Genomic DNA, 22,952 nt, shown 5'->3' on the forward strand with positions numbered 1-22,952 from the left:
ATGTGTGTACATATATATATATGCACATTTATGCAAATTATATATAAAATAACTAGGTAATAAAACAATACATTTTTTGCATCCTTTACTGTACTTTTTGTCTTTTTATGAGTATTTTCAATGCTTTATTGATGCTCTTTTTTGTATTTTTTCATTATTCACTGGCCTACCATGATTTTCATTCTATAGAAAGTCACTGGTAATAAATATAGTAATTATCTCTGGTTAATAAATAGCAATATCTGAGAATGTGTATTTTATTCTTTATGTCTGGATTATCACCTCTCTAGGACAAGGGTATGTGTTTCATCATTATTTGTCTTTTAAAGTCATGATTATTCTTTAAACCCTAATATATAGCTATGACCTTACTGTGGATTTAGATTATATTGTGTCCTACCTCTGATCTTTAAGTTAATGACACAAATGGCATTCATAAAAATATCAAATTTAATAACTATTTTAATGGGTTTATTTCTACTTTGAGAGTTAAAAAAATAATCTTTCCCAATGACCCTATTTCCCTTGCAACAAGAAACAAGAAGAAACAATCAAGCCAAGCAAACTACATCAATCAACAATAGGTAGCATTCCATATCCAAATATGGGAAATCTGATCTATCATCTTTCTTCTGAAACCAAGATTAAGTAATTTCTTTTTTGAAGAAAGAAAAAAATCTAGGAGTATTCATTAGATTGTCATATAGGAAAAAGAATGTGAAAAACATTTTTTCAAAACAATTAAACCCTGTCTAGTATGACATCACAGCTACAATATATCTGAAAATGAAAAATGTAAGAGTAAGGTAATACAACCATCATTTCTGATTGTCAAAATAGCACAGAAAACACAATAACAGGAGAAACAAAGAGATTTAAAAGATCACATCAACAAGTTCGAGATTTTAGTTGACTATCAATGTTACTCTTTAGTAAAATGGCAGTTACCATAGCAGCCTGACATCATAAAATCATCACAAAGTCAAAGACAAAGAACATCTTCCCCAAGAAACATCAGACTGTAATAATTTATCTCCTAGAACCCTTTTCCTGAGTTGTAAATGTCTGCTTAAAATAACTTGACCAGTTCTACCCAATCTTTTTTTTTTCTTTTCTGAAAGCTTGTTTTTATAAACCACTGCAAAATAAAATGGGAGAAAACATTTCCTATAAGAAGAGGGAGAGAATTGGTTATATTTCTTAGTGACAAAATTTTATTGTTATCTTAAGAAGGGGTAAATTGATGCTACTGTTTTGAAGGATATTCAAGTTCATTTTTCATTATTTTCTATTATCTTTCTATTTGCAAATAAAACATTCTTTTTGGACCAATATGTGTTTTTTTCTTGATTCTCAGCACTGATTTTCTATCCATCTGTCTGTGTCTTTTTCTCTGTATTTACCTCTTTCTCTGTCTCCTCATTGAGAATTTCAACTTGAACATCCAAGCCACATTTGTTCAAGAAATTATTTGACTCTTCTAAACACTCTGGCTTTTCTGCCATGTATGAAGCACTGATTTAGCAATTCCTCTCTTGCTCCCATTATCTAAAAGTCTGTAAATGGAGCAGTGGTGATGGAAAGTGCACAAGATCACTGCTGTTTTTGTCACATGTCAGTCCCATCTGTTTAGCTACCTGAACTGTCTTCCTCATTTGTCCTCTATTTCTTTCCACCTTGTATGACTCTAAAATCAGATGATTAAACTACCTTACAGCTTAAGAACTGAGAGACTTTCTTCCCTGACAAATAATTTGCTTTCAAATTGTTTATACTGTGAGGTGTTTAGTGCTTTTTTGGTTCCCTAATGTTTTATTTTATTGTTTTAAAGATAAGACCACAGAGAATTGCACTTAAAATATCAGTCTCCTTTAAAAATATACATATTTTCATGATTAATCCTTTTTGCCTAGGCTGTCAAGGTGAGCCATTTAGAATGTGTCATTTCATATTCATACACACACATAATGTTAATGCATAATCAAGTTTGGTTCATATTTATCATTTCTATACTTAGATTCAAAATGGATTCTGTTTTTTTTCCCCAATGGGACTTAAATCAGACCGAATCATATGGTATCTTAGGTCTCATTAACTAACTCAACAAGAGAATATGTCCTTATCTTGATTTCTTTTTCTGTGTTTTAATCAAACTTTTTGAAAAAACTTTGGAAATTTTCATTATGCTACATTTTGGAGTTGGTAGCTATTATTTTACTAGAGTAACATTGATAGTCCTTTTATAATGATAATATCAAGATTCAAACTGAGAAGTCAATTGAATGTTTATTAATAAAAACCTTGTTCAAGGAGAAGATATAAGGGCATAAACCCCTAACTTTCCATCCAAAATAAAATAACACCACTTCCATCATCTTCATTCATGAGAAATATCCCCATCATGTCCAGAAATTTTCACCCAATGGCATAGAATAATAGGAATTTGGATGGACTGTTATAAGAGAGTGTGAATACAATCTACAACAAAAGTATGCTCCCTTTTTGGCTTAAAAGCAGGAAATAGAAATAAAAACTAATTAGGGTGATTTAGAAAGGATAGAGATTATGAGACATCAATATTTATCCAAATTCACCTATTGATTTTTCATCTTCCTCCTTACTTATTTGAAGTTATTTTCTATCTTGGGATGAAAATAAATGTGCAGACATAATTGCCCTAAAGAAGTTGACATTATGAAAAATTATTATACAACTGTAATTTCACTATAACCCCAGCTGTTATTTATCTACAAGGATTAGAGAATTCTAAACACTAGTCTGAACTGAGTATTATATTTTTAGATAATTAAGATAATAACCTAATACATCTGAGTTATTTTTTCTATTTGTGTGATACTTGGAGCAATGCAATCTGTTCTTTGACCCTGTCTTCATTTTGACCAATATCAAATATTAGTAAGATGGTTCTCCGAATTAAGGTATGTACATCAGTCAATAAGCATTTATTAAGCACCTACTATGTGCCAGCTATTGGGCTAAGTCATGGGAATATAAAAGTAAAGTAAAATTTCTAAAGACTGGAGGACAAGCTTTATTCTCATGGAAAGTTTCCTAGAAAACATTTTTACTTTTCAAAAAAAAAAAAAGATAAAATAAAAACTACAAAGTATAGAAATATACAAAGTATAGTTTCCTATAACAGGAAATGTTACTCTCCTTATATAGATTTGGATTGCTTTTTGTTTTTTTCATTTAACACAGCAACTAGATTCTTTAACAAGTAATACAAATAAATTCCAAATGGACTGTATTTGTCACCCTGAGACTAGACTGGGGACTGCTTGGTAAGTAGGGTTTTTAAATGTTTGTTGAAATGAATCTGAGAATCAGGCTCCTTTCTGAATAAATCTATCATGATTAAGACAAAGTGTTTATGGAATGTCTACCACAACTATTTGTTTGGTTGTTAGGTTTTTTTAAGTCCTATTTTTAAAATCAATTCTGCAATGGTGCACAAAGAAAGAGAACAGCACTTTTCAAATGAACACACATTGACTGTGTTCCTTTATTCTTGAATCTAAAAGCATATTAAATTCGGTCAATATAATATTAAGAGATCCCACAGCAACACTAATATATGATATTGAACCACAAAATTTGTACTATTTCAGATTTACTACTTATTCTATTTGGGCACAGAACTCTTTGTTGTACATTGGGACCAGAGGAGCCAAGAAGCAGGTGAGGAGAGAAAGAAATTTTTTTAAATGTGAGATGAAAAAGGATTTGGTGCTAAGCAAGAAACTGCTTTTGAAAGTCAATTCCTTGAGGAACTTCTTGCATTTCAATTGCTCACTCTTTGTGAACAAGTGGATTGCAGGTTGGGCCTCAAGTCTTTAAAAAAAAAAAAAGCTGATTAATTCCTTTTAGAAAGGCTCAAATGCTGAATCTCTGAGTTGGAGTATACTTTGCAAATCATCTAGTACAACTCATAGCAGAAAAAAAAAAGGATCCCTTATTGAATATACCCAAGAAGTGATCATTCATCCCTTGTTTGAAGACCTCTGATGACAAGGAATCCACCATACCAGAGGTAAGTCATTACATTTATGGCTATGTTCAATTAGGAAATTTTGTTTATAACAAGTAAAAATATAATTCTTTATGACTTCTACCTTTAATTCCTACTTATTTACTTTGGATGCTAAGAAGAACAAACCTAACTCTCCTATATCACAATCTTTCACATACTTGAAGACAGGTATATATACCTCTTCCCCCTTGCTGAAAGAAATATTTGCTTGAAGTAGTTCTCAAGTGAAAAGGCAATGACCTTGTTTTTGCAAGCAATTGAAACCAAGATGTGGAGCCAAGACCTGTGAACAAGAAAAGGAGATGGGGTTTAAGGACCTTGATTTCTATCCTGAATGTTCGTGAGAAAGTTTCACTGGGAATGAAATTTCAGTATTCTTATGATGTAACCTACTTCCCCCTTTCATAAGTGAACAGTTTGGTTGCTGAAGGGGGGAAACAGAAAAAGAATATTTGTGTAAGGAAAACTGACACAATTATGAAGGAAAATAATCTTTCGGATAAAATAGTAAAGAGAGACACAGACTGTCCTGAGTACCAAATAACTATACCTCAAAATTTGTGTGCCAAGATGATCTTTCTGAAGTCAAAGTAATGAATGTGGTAATGATAGCTTTTATATAGTGTTTTTAAAGTTTACAAATTTCTTTGTGTGTTTTATCATATTATAGGCTCATAACACCTCTGTGAAGAAGGAGCTATTATTATCCTCAATTTACAGATGAGGACAGAGACTAAGAGTGGCTAAGAGACATTCTCAGGATCATGCCACTGGAAAATATCTAAACCTCAGGACTATCCTAGTCTAAGTCCAGCAGTCTATCCACTGGGCCATTTGAGCATTGTGGTTCATCAGCTTTTCTATATCTGATTACTTTGATATTTTTAAGGCTTAAAGATTCTAATTGATTAAATTTATAAATCAACTATTTGATATGAGAATGTTATATGAATGCTGTTAGATTCATACCTGACATAAAGGAAGATTTCTTGAGTTTTATCTTACAATGTAAAGATAAGACACTGACCACCAGAAAATTCTAGTTTTGTTCACTGGAAGAGCCAATAGAAAAAGCAGCCTAAAGCAAGAGATAGCCAGAAGAAGCAGGAGAATAAGCAAAGCTTAGTAAGAGTTAGAAGTCAGGGAGGGAGACTATCTAAAGCACCTACAAAACTGCTTAAAAAAATAAAAGATGGTCATTGCTCAGGCATTTCTGGGGACAGAAGGATTCAATACCCTAGAACTATTTCTTTACAAAAGAGTTGTTCTTCTCTCTCTCTCTCTCTCTCTCTCTCTCTCTCTCTCTCTCTCTCTCTCTCTCTCTCTCTCTCTCTCTTCTCTCTCTCTCTCTCTCTCTCTCTCTCTCTCTCTTCTCTCTCTCTCTCTCTCTCTCTCTCTCTCTCTCTCTCTCTCTCTCTCTCTCTCTATATATATATATATATATATATATATATATATATATATATATAAAATCTCCAAATTTCGAGATTCCTTTCTCTTTTGCCCTTCCTTCCCCCTTCACCACTAGTTTCACCCTTTTTTGTTCAAAAAGTAATTAAAGAGGAAATTTGCTTTAAGCCCAGGACCTATAAAAGAGAAAAGTTGAGGAGGTAAGCCTCATAGATCCAGGATTCCCCTCAGAGCTCTTCTTCTATTAGGGCAAGGAGATTCACACATAAATGTGTTGGGGGGCAGGGGAGGGGGTTCCCTAACCTTACTAAATATATGGATGCCTTAGAATTCACCTCTGGAACCACTTCTGATTGAGCTACTTAAGATACAGTGGTCTGGAAGATGATTTTAAGATACAGTGGTCTGGAAGATGATGAGATTTTAAGTTAACTCTTAATCTACTTATTGGAACTATACTAAAGCATCATTCCTATAATATTTAGGAATCTAATCATCAGATAGCTATATTTAAATATAACAGAAAAATTGCTACTTCCAATTTTGTTCCTGTGTGATGATATTTTCGTTAGAAATTAAACTTTTTTTCAATCTATCTTTTGGTAATAAGATAAAAAGAAGTAAAAAAAATAAAAATAAAATAAAAATAAAAAAAGTAATCTGAATGCTGTTTGCTTATATTCCCCTATAATTTAGGGAAATGAATAGGAGCTCCTAAATGCTTATAAGATGAAACCACCATTAAAGTTTTCAGGCACAGTTTTTAAAATGTGGTTCCTTTTTACAGTTACTTTATTGTTAAATTTATGAAACAATTTTCATAATTCTTTCTAAAATGCATAGAAAACATGCCCTGTATTTTCTTTATGTAAAGGTCAAATAATTATTTAAGAAGTATGTGAGATTTGATTTGAACTCATGTTTTCCTGAGACCAGCACTCTATCCACTGAGCCACTTGGTTGCTTGGTGCTTTGCTAGGTCCTGTACAACAAAGATTTAATTCAACAACTATTTGCTCAGCACTTGTTAAGCATTGTCCCTTTCAGATCTGTCTATTATTCTATGATCCAAGAGGATAATAATAACTGGAAGAAAAGGAAAGGTTTCTCATACAAATTGGCACCTGACCTGCACTTTGAAGGAACCTAGCAATTTTTTGATGTGGAAGTGAGGACGAAGTGCATGGCTCTCAGAGGGGGATAACTTGTGTAAAGACAAAAAACTTGCAAGTGAGACATCATGTCTGAAGAACAGTTAACAAGCAAGCTTAAAATGTCCTAAAGGACATCCCATTATGGTGAGTGCACAAAGAGGATTAATTAATGTAATAAAATCATAAAGATATGTGGGTACCAAACTAAGAAAGAAATGTTAAGAACTTGCGTTTTTTTTCTCTTACAACAGATTTGGCAACTGATTGGATAGTGAGTATTTAAAGAGAGGGAAAATTATGTCGACTCCAAAGTTGAGAAATTTGGAAGAATGGTGGTCCCATCAACAAAAACAGGGGAAATTTACAGGAGGAATCATTTAAAGGGAAATATAATGTATTTAGAAATGCTATATCTAGTTGATAAAATGAGGTAGCATATATAAAGCACTTTGCAAACCTTACACCATGAGCTAGGAGGTAAGGGTAATTGATGGTATGGTATATCACATTAGGGTACTTGATTATAGTTTACAATTACCCTTATTGGAATGTGTCACTTCTTTATCATCAGCACTATTATTACTATCAACATTACATCATCAACAAAATGTGTTCATTAAATATTTCGATACTTATTTGTTTAATGATATGTCACAGATACTATACAAACCAATATATGCTGATAATTCTAAATCTCTAAGAGTTCCTAGTCTTAAATCAAATAATAAGAACAAATAATGAGAAAGGACACTAGACTGGGAATCAGAGGATACTATGGCTCACCTTAGTCAAGTGTTTCTGACTCAAGGCCCATCAGTATCCACCTAGCCGCCCATAAAATGTGTGTGTGTGTGTGTGTGTGTGTGTGTGTGTGTGTGTGTGTGTGTGAAATATGGCACAATGGTAGTCAAAAGAACAAGGGATAATGAAGAAGAAATAAACCAGCTCTAATATTCCTTTGAGCTCTAAAGTCTTATGATTCTATTTAGAATTAGTTACAGCCAAGGTTTAAGTGCATGCATTCCAGACTTATGGGAATGATTGATTTACTGTTGATAAATTATCTATTATAGCATAATCAATACATTCAGGTTTTCTCACCAAATAAAATAACCTAATACTGACTTGACACACCTGAGAATATTCTAAAGTATTTCACAAGAAAATGACTTAAATGTGTAGGAAAGGAAAAGAAAGTCACAGTATACATTATTCTCTGACAAAATGAATCTGGATTGGATAGATTTTTCCCCATTGTATCTATTAATTAATCAAATTTATCCTAACTTATATTTTTCCAAGAAAAATTAGTTTAATTCAATGCTCTTTTAATTTTACCTTGTCTTAAAATAAGTACAAATGTTACTTAATATGCCCTATCTTATTAATTATAATAATAATTAATAATAACATAAAGAATGATATTAGCATTTGTATATTTCTCTAATTTTTTAAAATAATCTTACAAGTATTATCTTATTTTACCCTCAAAATGGCCCTGGGAAGGAATGTTTAATTATCCCCACTTTATAGATGAAGAAATTTGATCAGTCAAAAGGTTAAGGGGTTTTCTCAGAGTCATCCAGTAATTATCTGAGGCTAGATTTGGATTTAGGGCTTCCTTACTCTAAGTCAAGCACTCTATTCATTGAACTGCCTTGATGCAATATATAAATTCAATGTACAGTTTCATTTGTGATATACATGAATTTAAAAGATTTTTAATGAGAAATACTCCTATCCACTACTGCAATCTTCAAATCTGAACCTAAATTTCAGAAGGGAAAAAAATGTTTTGTTTCCTGATTTGTGTAGTGATCTTTTTTCCTTAGGCTAGCTTGTTTCAAAATCTGTCATAAGACAAGATGGATAATATCTCCCTTTAGATACACAGGTCTTAATATCTAGTATAGTTTCCCCTTTTAGGAGATTCAACTGAAATTTCTTTTTCTTGGTAATTGGGATTTACACACTCTCCCACACAGTAATGTCTATCCCAGGTATCCACTTTGTCAGACTGCCATTACATTTCTCTTAGCAATGATGTTATCAAATGCCACAAGAGTTTCAGTCCTGGGTTTTCTTCCATGACTTTTCAATACCAGTCATTCTAACAGAGAAGATAGTTGTGTTTTATTTCTTTTGGGGGGTTGATCTGCTGTGACCTTGTCATTTTTCAAAGCTAGATCTTATTTTGGCTTGGCTAGTTTTCAAATACTGAATCCTCTGTCAGGGATACAAATGCCCTGTCCTTCTATTAGTTTTTCTCTTTCCCTTCTATGGAGCACACTTAGGGATGTTTAGAGTATACCCCTGTATACTTGTTGAAGGATTCTTGAAATTTTAAGCGATAATAATGTATGAACTTGTTTCATATAACCGTCTTCCTTGCCAAAGCTCAGTCACTGGTTCTGTCTTCTATCACTGTATTTGCCTGGCTCACATAAGATTTCACAAAGCACTTTCCTAACAATACTCCTGTGACGTAGGCAGTACAAGCATTATTATCTCCAATTTACAGATGAGGAAACTGAAAGGCAGAGAAATTAGGTGACTTGCCCAGCAAGATCCTCTGCTTCCAGTCTCATTGCTCTCCCTGCCTTTGTAAGATATTCAGACTTCTCTTTATTAGCTCAATATCAGTTTCTGAGTTATAGTTTCTTTTTCATCTGCTTCAATATGCCTGCTTCCTTTTTCTCTACCACGTCCTTTTGTTCTGATGACCTATTTCAGAATCATAGAACTGATTGCAATTAGCAGGCAATAATGAGCACTCCATTCGAGCTCTGGATTCTAACCCTAACTTTGCCACTAGTTAGCTATATGACCTTAGGCAAACCATTTAACATGAGCTTTTCATCTGTAAAAATGAAGATGTTGGGCTAAATGATTTCTAACATCCCCTCTGGCTCTGACTTCCTATAATCCTGTAATCTTAGAAAACTTCATTAGGTTTATAAATTGTACCTTTTCCCCCATGGAGATTAGCTGGATAGTCCCTAGACTATATAGGATTTTGTTTGCTTAGGGTAGGAGAGCTCCCGTGTATAAAATATACACAATGAAATTCTTTGTGTCAACATCAAAATCTTCCTATTAAAAAATGTTTTGTTTTCTTTAGTTTTGCCTTTCTGAGAATGGTGACATAGTGTTGCTATTTATACTGGTTGAAAAGGATTTTCCTTTTTCTTAAAAGATAGTTCATCCTGTTATATTTAAACAGTGAACAAGACTACAAAGCACATGTAATCGATCAATAAGCATTTATTATGCACTTACTTTGTGCTAGGCATTCTGCAATAGCAAGGATGATAAGACATCATTGTACCATTCCAAGTTTCCAAATCTTAGGAAAATTTTGACTCAACTAATTTAAGCTTTGGGAACCAAATGACATTGCTAGCTGGGGTATGTATAGAAGGACTTGAGATGTTATATTTTTTTATAATGTCGTGATAGTTTTTCAGATCAACATTATATTTGTGTTAAACGAGCCTCTCCTTTCTTCCAATATGAAGCTCTTCTTGATATAATTGAGTTACTGTTAAGGTCAGCTTCTTGGTCCCTCTTCATATCAAGTAAAAATGCCAGTCAATTCATCATGATAAGAAAAAATTCAAATTAGTTAGATTTGTTTGCTGACACCCAAAGTTCAAGTATTTTCTAAATATTCCATATTTGAAACCATTCTTATGGCTATCCCATTAAATCCATTGAATTAGAATTCCACTGAAGACTGTTTTCATTTCACACCAGTGTGACCTTCCATTGCTCTCTTCATGGTTTATCTCTTCCCACCACACACAGAAGTGAGCTATACCACAAGCTACAACTATAGGAATAAGCTCTATTGGCTTTTTCTTCTCTCATTTAAAATCTTCCTCACTGAAAAAGATTTCTAAGGCACATATATAAATTGTAACAAATTGGCCATCAAGAATATCACTTATTACACCCTATCTTTTACCAAGTTAAAACTGTAATTATAAACCTTTTATTCTCACATTCTCAAATAGAAAGCATTCTGGTTAACATTTTTATTGCATAATAATTATTATTATCACTCTTTTAAAGTATAATACAAGAAACTTGTGAGCATTTTTGTTTTGGCAAAAATCTATTAAATGCAGAACTCACCACACACATATATACACACATACCCATACAACACATACTATGTGTGTTTATGCTCTTCATTTTTTTTCACAGATGTTCACTTAAAAACTGCTTTGTGTTATGAAGTACAGTTTGTGTTGACACACAAATTAATATATTTTTCAACACTTCTTCAACTGACAAATTATTTGTGTCATTTTTAAAGGAAAAATGTTCATAAATCACTCCTTTCAAATAACTTACAAATTTATTTCACTTCTTGAAAATTCAATCTACATTAAAGAAACTTATACTTTTTAGCAAGTGGGACATGTCACACAATGAAAATTTTAGTAGCAGCTGCGTAGAAAAAAGTATTTTGTAAAGATCAAAGTACTAAATAAATGTGAGTGATTATGATTAGCTCTTATCAGTATACATGGCCTGTGGTCTTTTGATTCTCCATCCAGGAAAAGGGTTGACAATGTATCAGTAGAGCCTAATTTCTCTCTCAGTCTTCTTCACAGCTCCTCCACTCAAGGTGTTATGAGTTCCATCTGAGCAAAGACTCCCCTATTCTAGTGTTCTCTTCAGTTGTCAGCAAAAGCAGCTTACAACAGTAAAACCAGGCAAAAGCAGCTTACAACAACAGTAAAACCAGAGAGTCTTCAGTTCTCTTAGTCTGAGATAAATCCCAACCATACTCAACCTTGGATTCTGAATCTTAGAGATATAGACAAGCAAGGTAGTCAAAGTCGGGGGCCACTTGACTGATAGAAAAGGAAAAGGGGTATAATGGAAAAGAAAGGATAATGGTCTTTCTCTCTTTTCCCTATCATAATGTCATCTAAACAGGGACACAGAAAATCTAACATGGGTTAGGGTCCTCTTGAGTAGAGGAACTGGATTTAAGTATATATTTGATATTTAAAATCTGAACAAAGCAAAAATGGTATAGAGGAAAGGAAGAGTTGCAAAGATAATTAATTCCTTAGGCATATTTATCATTTTCCAAGTGGCCTTCTAAGAATTTGAAGTCATTCATTGACAAGCAGTTTAGCCTAATAGATAATATACTTTCTAGTCAGAAATACCTGGCTATGTGACTTAATTAATTTCTCATTACCCCAAACAATTCTCTCAAACTGAGATTAAAATGTAAAACTAGGAGTTCTCATTGAGTGTTTGCCACATCAGTAAAATCATAGATTAACCACAAAAAAACAAAAAACCAAAAAACTCCATAGGTAGAAAAGATTTTTCTAGGGGGAAAATTAACATAGTGATAGCAAATCATGAATTAATGCCAAGAAGGAATTTGTCAAAGATATGTGGCTTCACTTCTAGCCATAGCATGCTGAGTTTAAAATTAGGCTTGTCTACTTTCTTTTTCCTTTTACTTGAACTCTAACAATGTGCCAAGTCCAGTAATATCAGTAGAGGTAGTTGTGTTTTTTAATTATTTCTAAAGTATTCTTCTTTTTAGCTTCATTTTCACATAAAGAATATCATTTTGTAATTTTAGAAAAGGAGCTGATCAGTAGAATATGAGAAGAGAAAGGTTATCTACTACTAAAGGTTTACTATACATTAACATTTAATGCATTGTGTTTCACATATGTTGTATTATTTGAGCTTCAAAAACACCTTGTTAGACAAGTTAAGTAGATTATCCAAGTATTATTATCTCTATTTCATAGATAAAAAAAAGTGGGACCAGGTTGGGCTAAATTACTTGCCCAAGATTGCATGGAAGTTAATGACAGAGTCAATAGAAGAGCCCCAGAGCCTACATTTTCTGAATCTTCTGCCAGCATGGTTTCCACTATGGCAAACTAACTCACAGTAGTCACTGAATTCGTGAAATTAATTCTTCTACCTTTGCCAGAGAGATTCACCTCTTTCGTTAGAATTTGTCAGATGCTTATGATGGGATGGTTGTGGCTATCTTAGCTCTCATTTGTTTTTCAATGGTTGGATTCAATTTAGTGATCCCTACTTAAATTTATGCAAAATCTTTGGCTCCATCTGGAGATTTCAGTTAGTGAAAAATACCACACCCCAAATTCAAAAGAGAAAATGTGTCACCTGACATTTGCTCTTCAGTTTACCCTGATTATATGTATATGCCTCTGAACTAATTTAAGACATTATACGGTCTGTAAAACATTACAAAATTTAGTTATTATCTGCCTAAAAAAAATCACTTAATCCCACTCAAGAAAAGTGATAATTCTCTAATCTATAATCTAAAAGGAAAAAAGGGGGGAATCAAGATTCTTAAAGATAGGGCATTCTCTTTCCATCCTCAACCAACAAAAGTGCAGTTTATTAACCTACAAGAATAAATAGAGATTCACCTTTTCTCCACAATAGAAAGGAAACAGATTATAATCAAATTTTCTCTTTGAATGCATATAATACAATATATTAAATTATATGTCTTATATGTAACTTTATATATTGTACTGAAAGTTTTAGTTATCATAAAATAAAAATGAATGTAATTTTAAACCTTTTCTCAATGGTGTATGAAACTAATTAACATATCCACATAATTTCCATATATCAAGAAAGCGTTAATGAAACAGTGACTTGTTTCTACACTAGGAAGGTTGATAATTATTTGAAGAAAATACAGGAAGGAGGAGGTCAGGGAGCTCATACCAACATCTAAAATTACATACTTTTCATATAAAGTTTTCAGTGCTAACAAACATGGCTAGCATGCTTTAAAAAAATGTTTTTGGAGCAAATAAAAACATTTTCAGGCAAGTATGGCAAAGTGGAAAGAGCAAGGAATTTTCCATCAAAAGATCTAGAGAACTGAATCCTGACTCTCTTTTCTACTTCAATGATCTTGAACAAGTTACTTCATATGAAGCAATAAAAAGACCACTGGAACTGAACCAGAGATTCTGGATTTGAATTCCAGGTTTGCTATTTATTCTACAGTGAACTTGGTCACCTTCATTTCTCCATTTCTAATATGTAAAATAAGAAGAAGGAATTAGACAAAATGAGAAGTTCTCAATTTTTTTCTGAGTCATCATTCCCTTTAGCATCTGCTGAAGCCTATGGAATCTTCTCAAAATAATGTTTTTAAAATAGAGAAGAAAACTTTGCTTAGGGTCTAGTAGAAACAAAAAATAATAATTTTTCTCATACAAGCTTACAGCCTCCTGCCAAATCAACCCACAGACTTCTTAAGGGTCATAGACCCCAGGTTAACAACCAATGGATTGATTAGGTAATCATTAAGATGACTTTATCTCAGGAAGACCTATAATCAAATCTGTCTGAAAAAATGATTAGCCATGTAAACAAGAAAAAAAAAATCACTTAATTCCTTTTCGCCTCAATTTACTAATCTGTTAAATGGGAATAATAATAGTACCAAATTCATAGGATTGGTGTGAAGACCAAGTAATACAATGTATGTAAAAGTATGTATGTATGTACATGAAAAAAAAAAGCTCATTGCTTATTTAACTGAAAAAAAATGAGGTCATTTGCCCATGATTATCTCTTTACCCCCTTCTAATTTTATATTACTCAAATGCTTCTCCCCCACCACTATCTCTTCCTTTACCCTTCTCTTATATGAAAAGGTCACCTTTCTCCCTGCTAAAGCAAATCCTTCATGTATAAATGATCCCATTCCTCTTTAGATTCTCCAGAAGATCTCCCCATATATCATCCTCACTCTCATTCATATTAAATATCTCTCTGCCTACTGGCTTTTTCCCTATTGCCCACAAACACACTCATGTTTCCTATCTTGATCCTTCTATCACCACAAGCTATCTATCATCCAACATCTCTTCTCCCTGTTATAACTAAACTGCTTGAGAAAAAGGTATAAAATTGGTATCTCAACTTCCTTTTCTCTAACTTTCTTTTGAACTCTGAAGTCTGGCTCCTGATCATACCTCAATTGAAACTGCTCTCTGAAGTTATCTATGAAATCTTATGTGTCATATCTAATGATCTTTTCTTAATCATCATCTTTCTTGACCTTTGTGAAGCCTTTGACACTACCAATCACTCTCTTCTTCACACTCTTGTCATTTTCTTTTACATTTTCTTCATGTTCTCTATATTTTCAAGATACCATTCTCACCTCATTCTCTTCCCATATATCTAAACATTGCTCATACTCTTCCACTGTAACTTTATCCAGCTTGTGATTGCATACTATAGGTGTCCCAGAGTCCTTGTCTTGAGATTTCTTCTCTTCCCCTTCAACATTAATTAGCTTGATAATCATCTATTCAATTGTTATAATCTACAAATGATACAAAGATATATTTACCCATCCCTATCCTATCTCCTAACCTCCAGGCTCTTATTTCTAACTATTTAATGGACATCTTAAACAGGATGCTCTATAGACATCTTAAATTTAACATGTTCAAAACTGAACTAATTATCTTGTCCCCCAAGCCTCACCTTTTCTAATTTGCACTATTACTGTCAAGAGTATAAACATCTTCCCTGTTAATTAGGCTCACAACTGAGGTGTCAACCTTGACTCTTCATTCTCTATCCCACCCCAAATTTAATTACTGTCAAGTCACCCTTCAGGACATCTCTTGTATCTGTCCTCTGACCATATCACTATCCTGGTGCAATCCCTCATTACCTCCTGCCTGAACTAGGGAAATGGTTTGTTTGCTTTCTTTCCTCAAGATTTCCTACTTCAAGGCATCCTTTCACTCAGATATCCAACTGTTCTTTCAGTCTGATCATGTTATCTATCCCCTTAGTCAATAAACTCTTGTAATCCCACCTTAACTCCAGGATCAAAATCCTCTTTTTGACTTTTAAAAGACCTTCATAACTTAGCCCTTACATAATATTTCAATCTTTTTATACATTAATTCCCTTTACTCCATTTACTCTGCAATCCAGTGACACTGATCTCCTTCCTATTCTTCATACATCTTTTGACCCTGAATTCTTTCTTTTACTATCTCGACTTTCTGGCTTCCTTGACTTCCCTCAAATTTCAACTAAAATATCTTCTTTTGTAAGAGGCCTTAACTGGTATCTGTGCCTTCTCTCTGAAATCAATCTCTAACTTACCCTGTATAAATCTTATTCGTATTTAATTGTTTATGTCTTATGTTATGCAGCTGTTTGAAGAAAGAGTGCCCTGCACAAATAATTTAATTTCTGTCAGTTAAATGACCTATTTAGGTTTGATGATTCAAATCAGATTCATTATTCAGACCTCTGCAACTAACCTTGGATAAAGATATCTTGATATATATTTACAAGGTTTTTACACATCAAATACTAACCTTGTTATGGCCCTAACAAGGAAAGTCATTTTTGGAGAAAGTTCACAGAGCTTCAATTATGTTGTCTTAGTTATTTAGTCTCTCCATTACATTGTGATTTCCTTGAAGGTAAAAGAAACTCGTTTTTGTCTTTCTTTGCATCCCCACTGCTTAACTTTGCCAGGAATATATTATGTACCTAATAAATGTTTTTAACTTGACTTGTTGACTAACTTACTTTACATATTTTTAAAGTGTCATATAAATCTGTGATAATAGCAGTGATTATCATAAATCAAGTGTATTGGTCCTAAACCAGTGTTCAAAATGGGGGTAGGAGGGGAAAAAAATAGGAAAATTCTTGGTAGTGGACTTGCAATGAACAAAATATATGTTTTTCTTCACCATCAATATTTATCATTCCATATGGACTTTTTAGATCTGAACTTGTATGATGTGTTGACATTAAAACAGAAATAACTTTGATAATTAAATACACAAACTGATCATTTGACTTCCAAAAGAGTAAAACACTCTCTAAACATGAATTGAATCTGGTCTTTCTTAGTTGGCAAATTACATGGGAGATTAGCCTAGATATATGTAGAGTTATGTACTAGAGAACAATTAAAGGTAAAAAGGTAACAGTATACAGTTTTCAATTAAGTTCACAATATATACTGTAAAATGTCTTGTTGATATCATTAATCCCAAATATGACTATCCTTTAGAAGGACCTTTTATGCCATATTCATTAACAGTGAATGTTATTGCTTTTTATTTAATTTGATTCTATATTAATATGATTTGATTCTGTAACACAAATATTTTGCTTTTCAGTGATATGTCAGTAAATATAATTATTTTTCCATAAGTCTTATCCAGAATTTATTTTAAATGAAGTAAAATTAATAATTCTAAATAAAGGTTTGAAACACATGTATGGATATGTACTTTCCCAAAAGTGAAGGAAAAGTTTCTCCTATTATTTCAGTTTGAGAAGCCTAAACATTTCACAGTAATATCTGAAAGGAAAATCTATGTAAAATTCTTGAGAATATACATTCTTCACTACTCCAAAGGAAAAGATACTCATTTTCTTATGCTTGATGGTTATTCTTTATAAAATACCAAAAGCAACTTCAAAACATTAAACCCTGAGCAAGAAGGAAAAGAATACTTTTCAAAGTCAAATCCAGTTTGCTGTGAACTGAAGCTCTGTGAAGTTTCTCCAAAAAATGACTTCTCTTTCTAGTGCCGTATTAAGGTTAGGTTTTAATGTATAAAACCTTATAAACATATGTCAAGATATCTTTATCCAAGGTTAGTTGCAGTGGTTTGAATAATGAATCTGATTTGAATCAGCAAACCTAAATAGGTCAGTTAACTGACAGAAATTATATTAGTTGTGCAGGGTCCTCTCTCCCCAAACATCTGCATCCTCCATGTCCTTTTTCTCTCCAGGGTCAAACCAGGGATAGGAATGAAGAGCAACACTAACTGAGTTTCTGTCATGCACACATTCATTCCAAAGGATCTATTTTTTGGCATAAATTTCAAAGTTATACCATGTATAAAAGTGCCATTAAAGTTGACAGTAGTTCACGGGAAAAAATGTGGAGAAAATATATTTTTCCCCTATGAGGAAAACAAATATCCTCCTGTAGGGAAGTCACAATTCCCACATCAATGTATTCATGACCATTTCTTGGTACCCTTCCAATACAGGTATTTAGAGTCGTGTGGTATAATCATTCAACTGGGACACTTTTTTATAAAAAGAAATGACTTTCACACAGTTTTAGTTTCAAGGAGATTTGCCATTCTCCTATCAAAAAAGTATTATATAGGATGATATAGAAGAGAATTCAAATACTGACAAGATACTCAGAGGTCCATATGTCAAATTGCCTTGTAAATTCAGAGTCTGAAGTCCTGCTCCCTAGAACACAAAGCTAGACTCTTAGGATAAACTATAAAATCTTGAAACTAACCCCTTTGAAAAAATCAGAAAAATAAAAGAGAATACAAATGAGAAAGCCTAACTATCTGAAATGCATTCATTATTTGGACATTCTAGCAGCCTTTTTGGAATCAGACAACTTTTTCTGATGTATCTTGACAGGAATGGGCCAACAAACTTAGGACAGCAGGGTCAGTGTTTGGAAAAGAAGGGGGTCAAAGTAGAAAGAGGATTCCAAAAGAGGTTGGTCAAAAGGAAGGGAAAGCACGAGAAAGAAACAGTTTTACTTCTAAACTCTTCAAATGACTAAGGCATCGATTTATTATTTATTGGGGGGGGGTAAAAGTCACTCTGATGCTTGGCAATTAATTTTTAAAAAATATTTATTTCACCTATCCAAAGCCTCACTCAAATAAGCAAAACCTTTCCAGGGAATGCAAATGAAATTAGTTTTCTTTGCTTTCTACTTTCTAAATGCACTCCCCACATATATGGAATTAGGAGGGAAAGTAAACTTGAACCTTCTCCCAAGAAGACTTTCTCCTTCTTGGTGGGGATGGCAAGAGAAACGATATTTTGACAGCCAAAAAGCAGGAATCGCAAACTTGACATTGAGAAATCTCCAAAGAACTCTCCATTTGTCACTTAAAAGACTGAGACCACTAGAGAATTTTCAAGTGTCCAAGATAGACCAAGGATTTTTTTTTTTTAACCAGCCTGGGGCAGATGGACGCAAACCAATACTAGCTCTCAGACGCTTCGGTTGCCCTCCAGCAATGACAGACCCATAGACCAGAAAGGTTCCAGGTTTATCAGATAGGCTGATCAAAAAAATTTCAAGACCAAAATCTCCAGGAGACCTTTCCCAAACCTCTTTCTTCACTTTTCCCTATCCCTCACACCCTCAGATCCTCCAGTCTGAGGATTTCAGTGACTCTTCTTTCACCTTTCCAAACGGACTCTTCCCAACAATTGACTAGGAGCTAACCGGTCTCTTCAGGTGGGTTTCCCTCGGACTTCTTCCTATAAGGCGCCCAACGCCGCGGGATGGTTTGCCATCTGATGACTTCTGAGTACTGGCCTTGTCCACTTCTCTTCCCAACCCTTGTCCGATTAAGTTTCTCCATAAAGAGAAACCTCCCCTCACGATCTCCTCTCATCCAATGCCCCCTTCCGGGCTCTGCGCTTCCCTCCCCGGACCACCTCGAGTTCCCTCCCCTCCCGTAGGAGAGAGGGGCGGGCGGGCACTTACCGGAGGTGAGCTGCATCCAGGCACAGATTTTGTAGACGGGTGGCCGTGTTGCAGAAGAAGAAGAGGGTAAAGCAGACGATGCAGGCGATGATGAGCATCATGGAGAGCCCGATGAAGAAGGAAGGGCAGCTTTTGAAGGCGCTGGAGGGGCAGGGTGGAGAAGTCCGTGAAGCTGCCCCGGCAGGTCAGTTCCCTGGAGAAGCCGTTGCCCGATGCAGTAGTGGAAGAGCCCGAAATAGCCCGCTTGAGGAGTGTCCACGCCGTCCCCGATCCAGTAGGGCTGGATGAAGCACACCACGTTGACGATGGCAAAGCAGATGGTGAAGATGGCCCAGAGCACGCCAATGGCCCGGGAGTTCCGTACATAGTTTGGTGTGATAGAAGGCTTAGCAGCCCTCCTGAGCTGGGAGCATAGCGGCGGCGGCGGCGGCTGCTGCTGCTGCTCCTGGCATTCTCCTCCTCCTCCTCCTCCTCCACCGCCACCTCCTCTTCCTCCTCCTCCTCCTCTTCCTCCCCCTCCCCTCACCTCTTTATGCACAGGAGACACACGCGCACACACACGTACACACACATACACACACGGAGCAGCGCTGTACCTCCAATGCTCCAGCCTCAGCCTAGCAGCGCCAGTTTCAGAGTCTGCATCCTCCCTCCCGGAAGGAGACGGGGGGGAGGGCAGAGCATCCCCCCTTTTGCTCGCCCTGATCTTCCTCCTGTCCTCCCGCTTCTCCAGCCCGGATCACCACCACTCCACTCCCCCACCCCCCACCTCGCTTTTCTCCACTCCGCTTTTCTCTGACTCCAGCTGCCCGCGGCGGTTGCTCCCGCAGCTGATGCTGCTGTTGCTGCAGCTGCTGCAGCTGCTGCAGCAGGAGGTGGCAGATCCGCTGCTGGGCAATAAGGCGCTAGGCACGAGTTGCCCAGGAAAGCTGCCGTGCCAGGGCTTGGGTTACGCCGGAGCCGGAGCGGCAGCCCGAGAAAGCGCGCGCCGCGGCCGGCTGCTAGTAACACGAACCCCTCGCGTCCGCGGCAGGCCCGGGGACGCCCCTCACGTGGCAGACAGAAGCGGGCAGGAGAAACTGCTCCCGGAGCAGGGTAGGAAGGGAGGCCGGGCCGGGGCGGCAGCACTGAGGAAAGGAGAGCAGAGGACCGGAGGGAGCGGCACAGCCCCCACTGGAGAGCACCCGGCGTCCCGGGGATTCCCAGAGTTGGTGCCGGGCTCTGGGCCCGACGACCGGCTTATTCCCGGCACATGTCACTACGACGCAGCAAAGTGCTTCAACCTTCCTCAGTCTTCGCGGGGGGGGGGAGGGGGGGTAGTGAGGGAGGGGTCAGCGATAAGTGAGGAAGACAGGGGCGCGAGCAATCCCAGATTGGACCCAGTCCCAGTGCCGTCCCTACTCTACCCCCGGGCCCGGGGAATCCGAACCGGGATCCCGCGCTAGCTGCTCACTTAGTAAAAAGTGGCTGCGGAAAAGAGGAAAAAGTTGAAAGGAGGCTGGCAAAAATTAAGTAAATACTGAACGGTCAGGAAAGCAGCGTCTTTAGCCCCCGCTAGTTGCTGTATTCAAAAATGACGATAATAATTAAAAAGAAACGTGCATCATCTGCTTGTTAAACTTCCTGTGGGAACCTCTCTGAAATGAGGCTGGTCTTCTCAAAGCCTGACCTGCAGCAGAAGACTTTCCAACTGCTTCAGATCCGTCGGAGTTTGAACTCCGCTGGCCTAGCCTATATAACCGCGGGTCACCTTCTGAGGATTGATGAGACTTTCCTGGAGGAAATAATAAATGAATGGAAAAGTCCGATAACTAGGTTTTGAACAGGTGTGCCCAATTCAGTGGTTCCTTCAGTGACCTTACTATATTGTCTCTTCCCATGCGACTTTTATGTTATCTACTCTTTTATAGCACCCGCTTCGTTGCGTCCTGTACAATATAGAAAATCATATGTCATTTGGAACTTCTTGTAAACAAAAAAATGACTTTCCAAAAATTTAGGCTTGATGAGTGATCCCTATTCACACATCAAGAGCAAGTGTAGGGTAATATAGCAGAGAAGTTAAACACTGCCAACAAGATGCAAAGATGTACATTTACAATATAATAACTTTATTGTCCTTTTCTGTACCAAAAAGCTATGATTCTGTGAAACTGGTGTGATAGTGGAAAAGATATCGAGCTTGTAACCAGAAGCCTTAGATTCCATACTACTTTCTTTTGCTTAACCTATGACAGTGGCAGGTAAGGTTCCCTAATGTCTCTGATATTTACTGCCTAAGTGACATTGAGCAAATAAATTCACCTCTTGAGCCCGAGTTTCCTCAACTATAAAATAATAAGGTTGGACTATATGGCTTCTGAGCTTTTGTCCATCTCCTGATCTATTATCCTAAAATACTCTGATTTCTCTCAACCTCAGAGACTCAGTTTACTTATCAATAAAATAAGGTTTCAGTAAATGATCTCTAAGGTACAATCTAGTTCTGATTTGCTGTTGCTGTTGATAAACATTAAGTACCTTCTATGTACTAGGCACTGCTACACCTTGAAGGTGAAAAGAAAACCAAAAGACTGTCCCTTTCCTCAAAGAGCTCATGATATAATTCTATAATTCTAACTGAACTTCTTTCCATCATCTTTCTCCTCTCTCTTCCTCCCTCTCTTCTTCTCCTCTCTACATATTTGTTTATTTATATGTCTTGTTTCCCTTCACCCCATCCATGTTAAAAGATTTTATGCCTTGAATATATTAACAAAGTAAATAAAATTGTAAAGGCTTCTGTTTTATAAATCAGCCCAAGCCCACTTTTCATTAAATTATCTAGAATTTCAAAATGTGTATTTGCTCTGAATTATCCAGGTAATTATTTTTACCTACCATTTCACGTTAGTATTGTATTTTGCTTTCAAGTTGTTTTTCCACAATCTGACCCTTTCTTTTTTTTTCTCTTTTCTCTTCTTTCACAACATGAATTTTCCTTATTCTTTCCAATTTCATTCCCTGTTCCTCCTTTTTACACCACAAGCCTGACAAATGAAATCCTGTAGAGTGAGCAATGGCACTAAACTACTCAATAGTTAAGAGAATGAAATAAAATAAATAAAAACTTTTTATAGATACAGTACAATATTCTTTCTTATGTATAAATCTGATCATGTCACTATTCTTCAGTACCTCCCTATTTCTCCTAAGTTCTAATTCCCCTATGTGGTCCCCCAAAAAAGTAAAAACTCATAACCTGGCCATCATATTCCCTTTTCATCTTCATTACTATATGTTAAATCTCATTACATTTTACTTAACTCTACACTCAATGCTTCAGCCAAATTAGATAACTCTTTATCCTTAAATAGTCACTGTAGGTCATATCTTTATGAATTAATCAACTATTCTTTTACTGTTCATTTTTAAAGTCAGACATATTTCATTTTCAAGATTTTCCTGATCCACCTCGTTCACATCCATAACAACTTTCCCCAAGATTACAAATAGGGCACTTTGCTTCGTAATTCTTGTATGTTTCTGTTGTGTTGGATAACATAATTATTTACATAGGTATCCTTTTTGTTCCTTATTAGACTGTCTGCTACATGAAGACAGACGACATATCATAAGATATGCAAAGTTGACATTCTATTTCAGTTTCTAATCTCCCATACAACTTTTGGAGAAGTCTCATATAAGAAGATAGACAGGTAAGTGCCAGAGTGGATCAAGTGCCAGACCTGGAGTCAGA

The 22,952-nt window shown here is 35.7% G+C and overlaps 1 protein-coding gene across 1 annotated transcript in view; it reads right to left on the reverse strand.

The window, feature by feature from the left end:
• LHFPL3 (LHFPL tetraspan subfamily member 3) overlaps window positions 1-19,693 on the reverse strand; it is a 715,308-nt gene extending 695,615 nt beyond the window's left edge. Inside the window, 5 exon segments of the mRNA XM_074268423.1 lie at window positions 19,214-19,250; window positions 19,252-19,362; window positions 19,364-19,423; window positions 19,425-19,583; window positions 19,585-19,693. Coding sequence (XP_074124524.1) covers window positions 19,214-19,250; window positions 19,252-19,362; window positions 19,364-19,423; window positions 19,425-19,583; window positions 19,585-19,665 — 448 coding nt within the window. The 5' untranslated portion in view covers window positions 19,666-19,693.
• Between the last annotated feature and the right edge of the window lie 3,259 nt (window positions 19,694-22,952).

This window comes from Sminthopsis crassicaudata, chromosome 5 (assembly GCF_048593235.1).
Source record: "Sminthopsis crassicaudata isolate SCR6 chromosome 5, ASM4859323v1, whole genome shotgun sequence".
In the NCBI taxonomy this organism is placed as follows: Eukaryota; Metazoa; Chordata; class Mammalia; order Dasyuromorphia; family Dasyuridae; genus Sminthopsis; species Sminthopsis crassicaudata.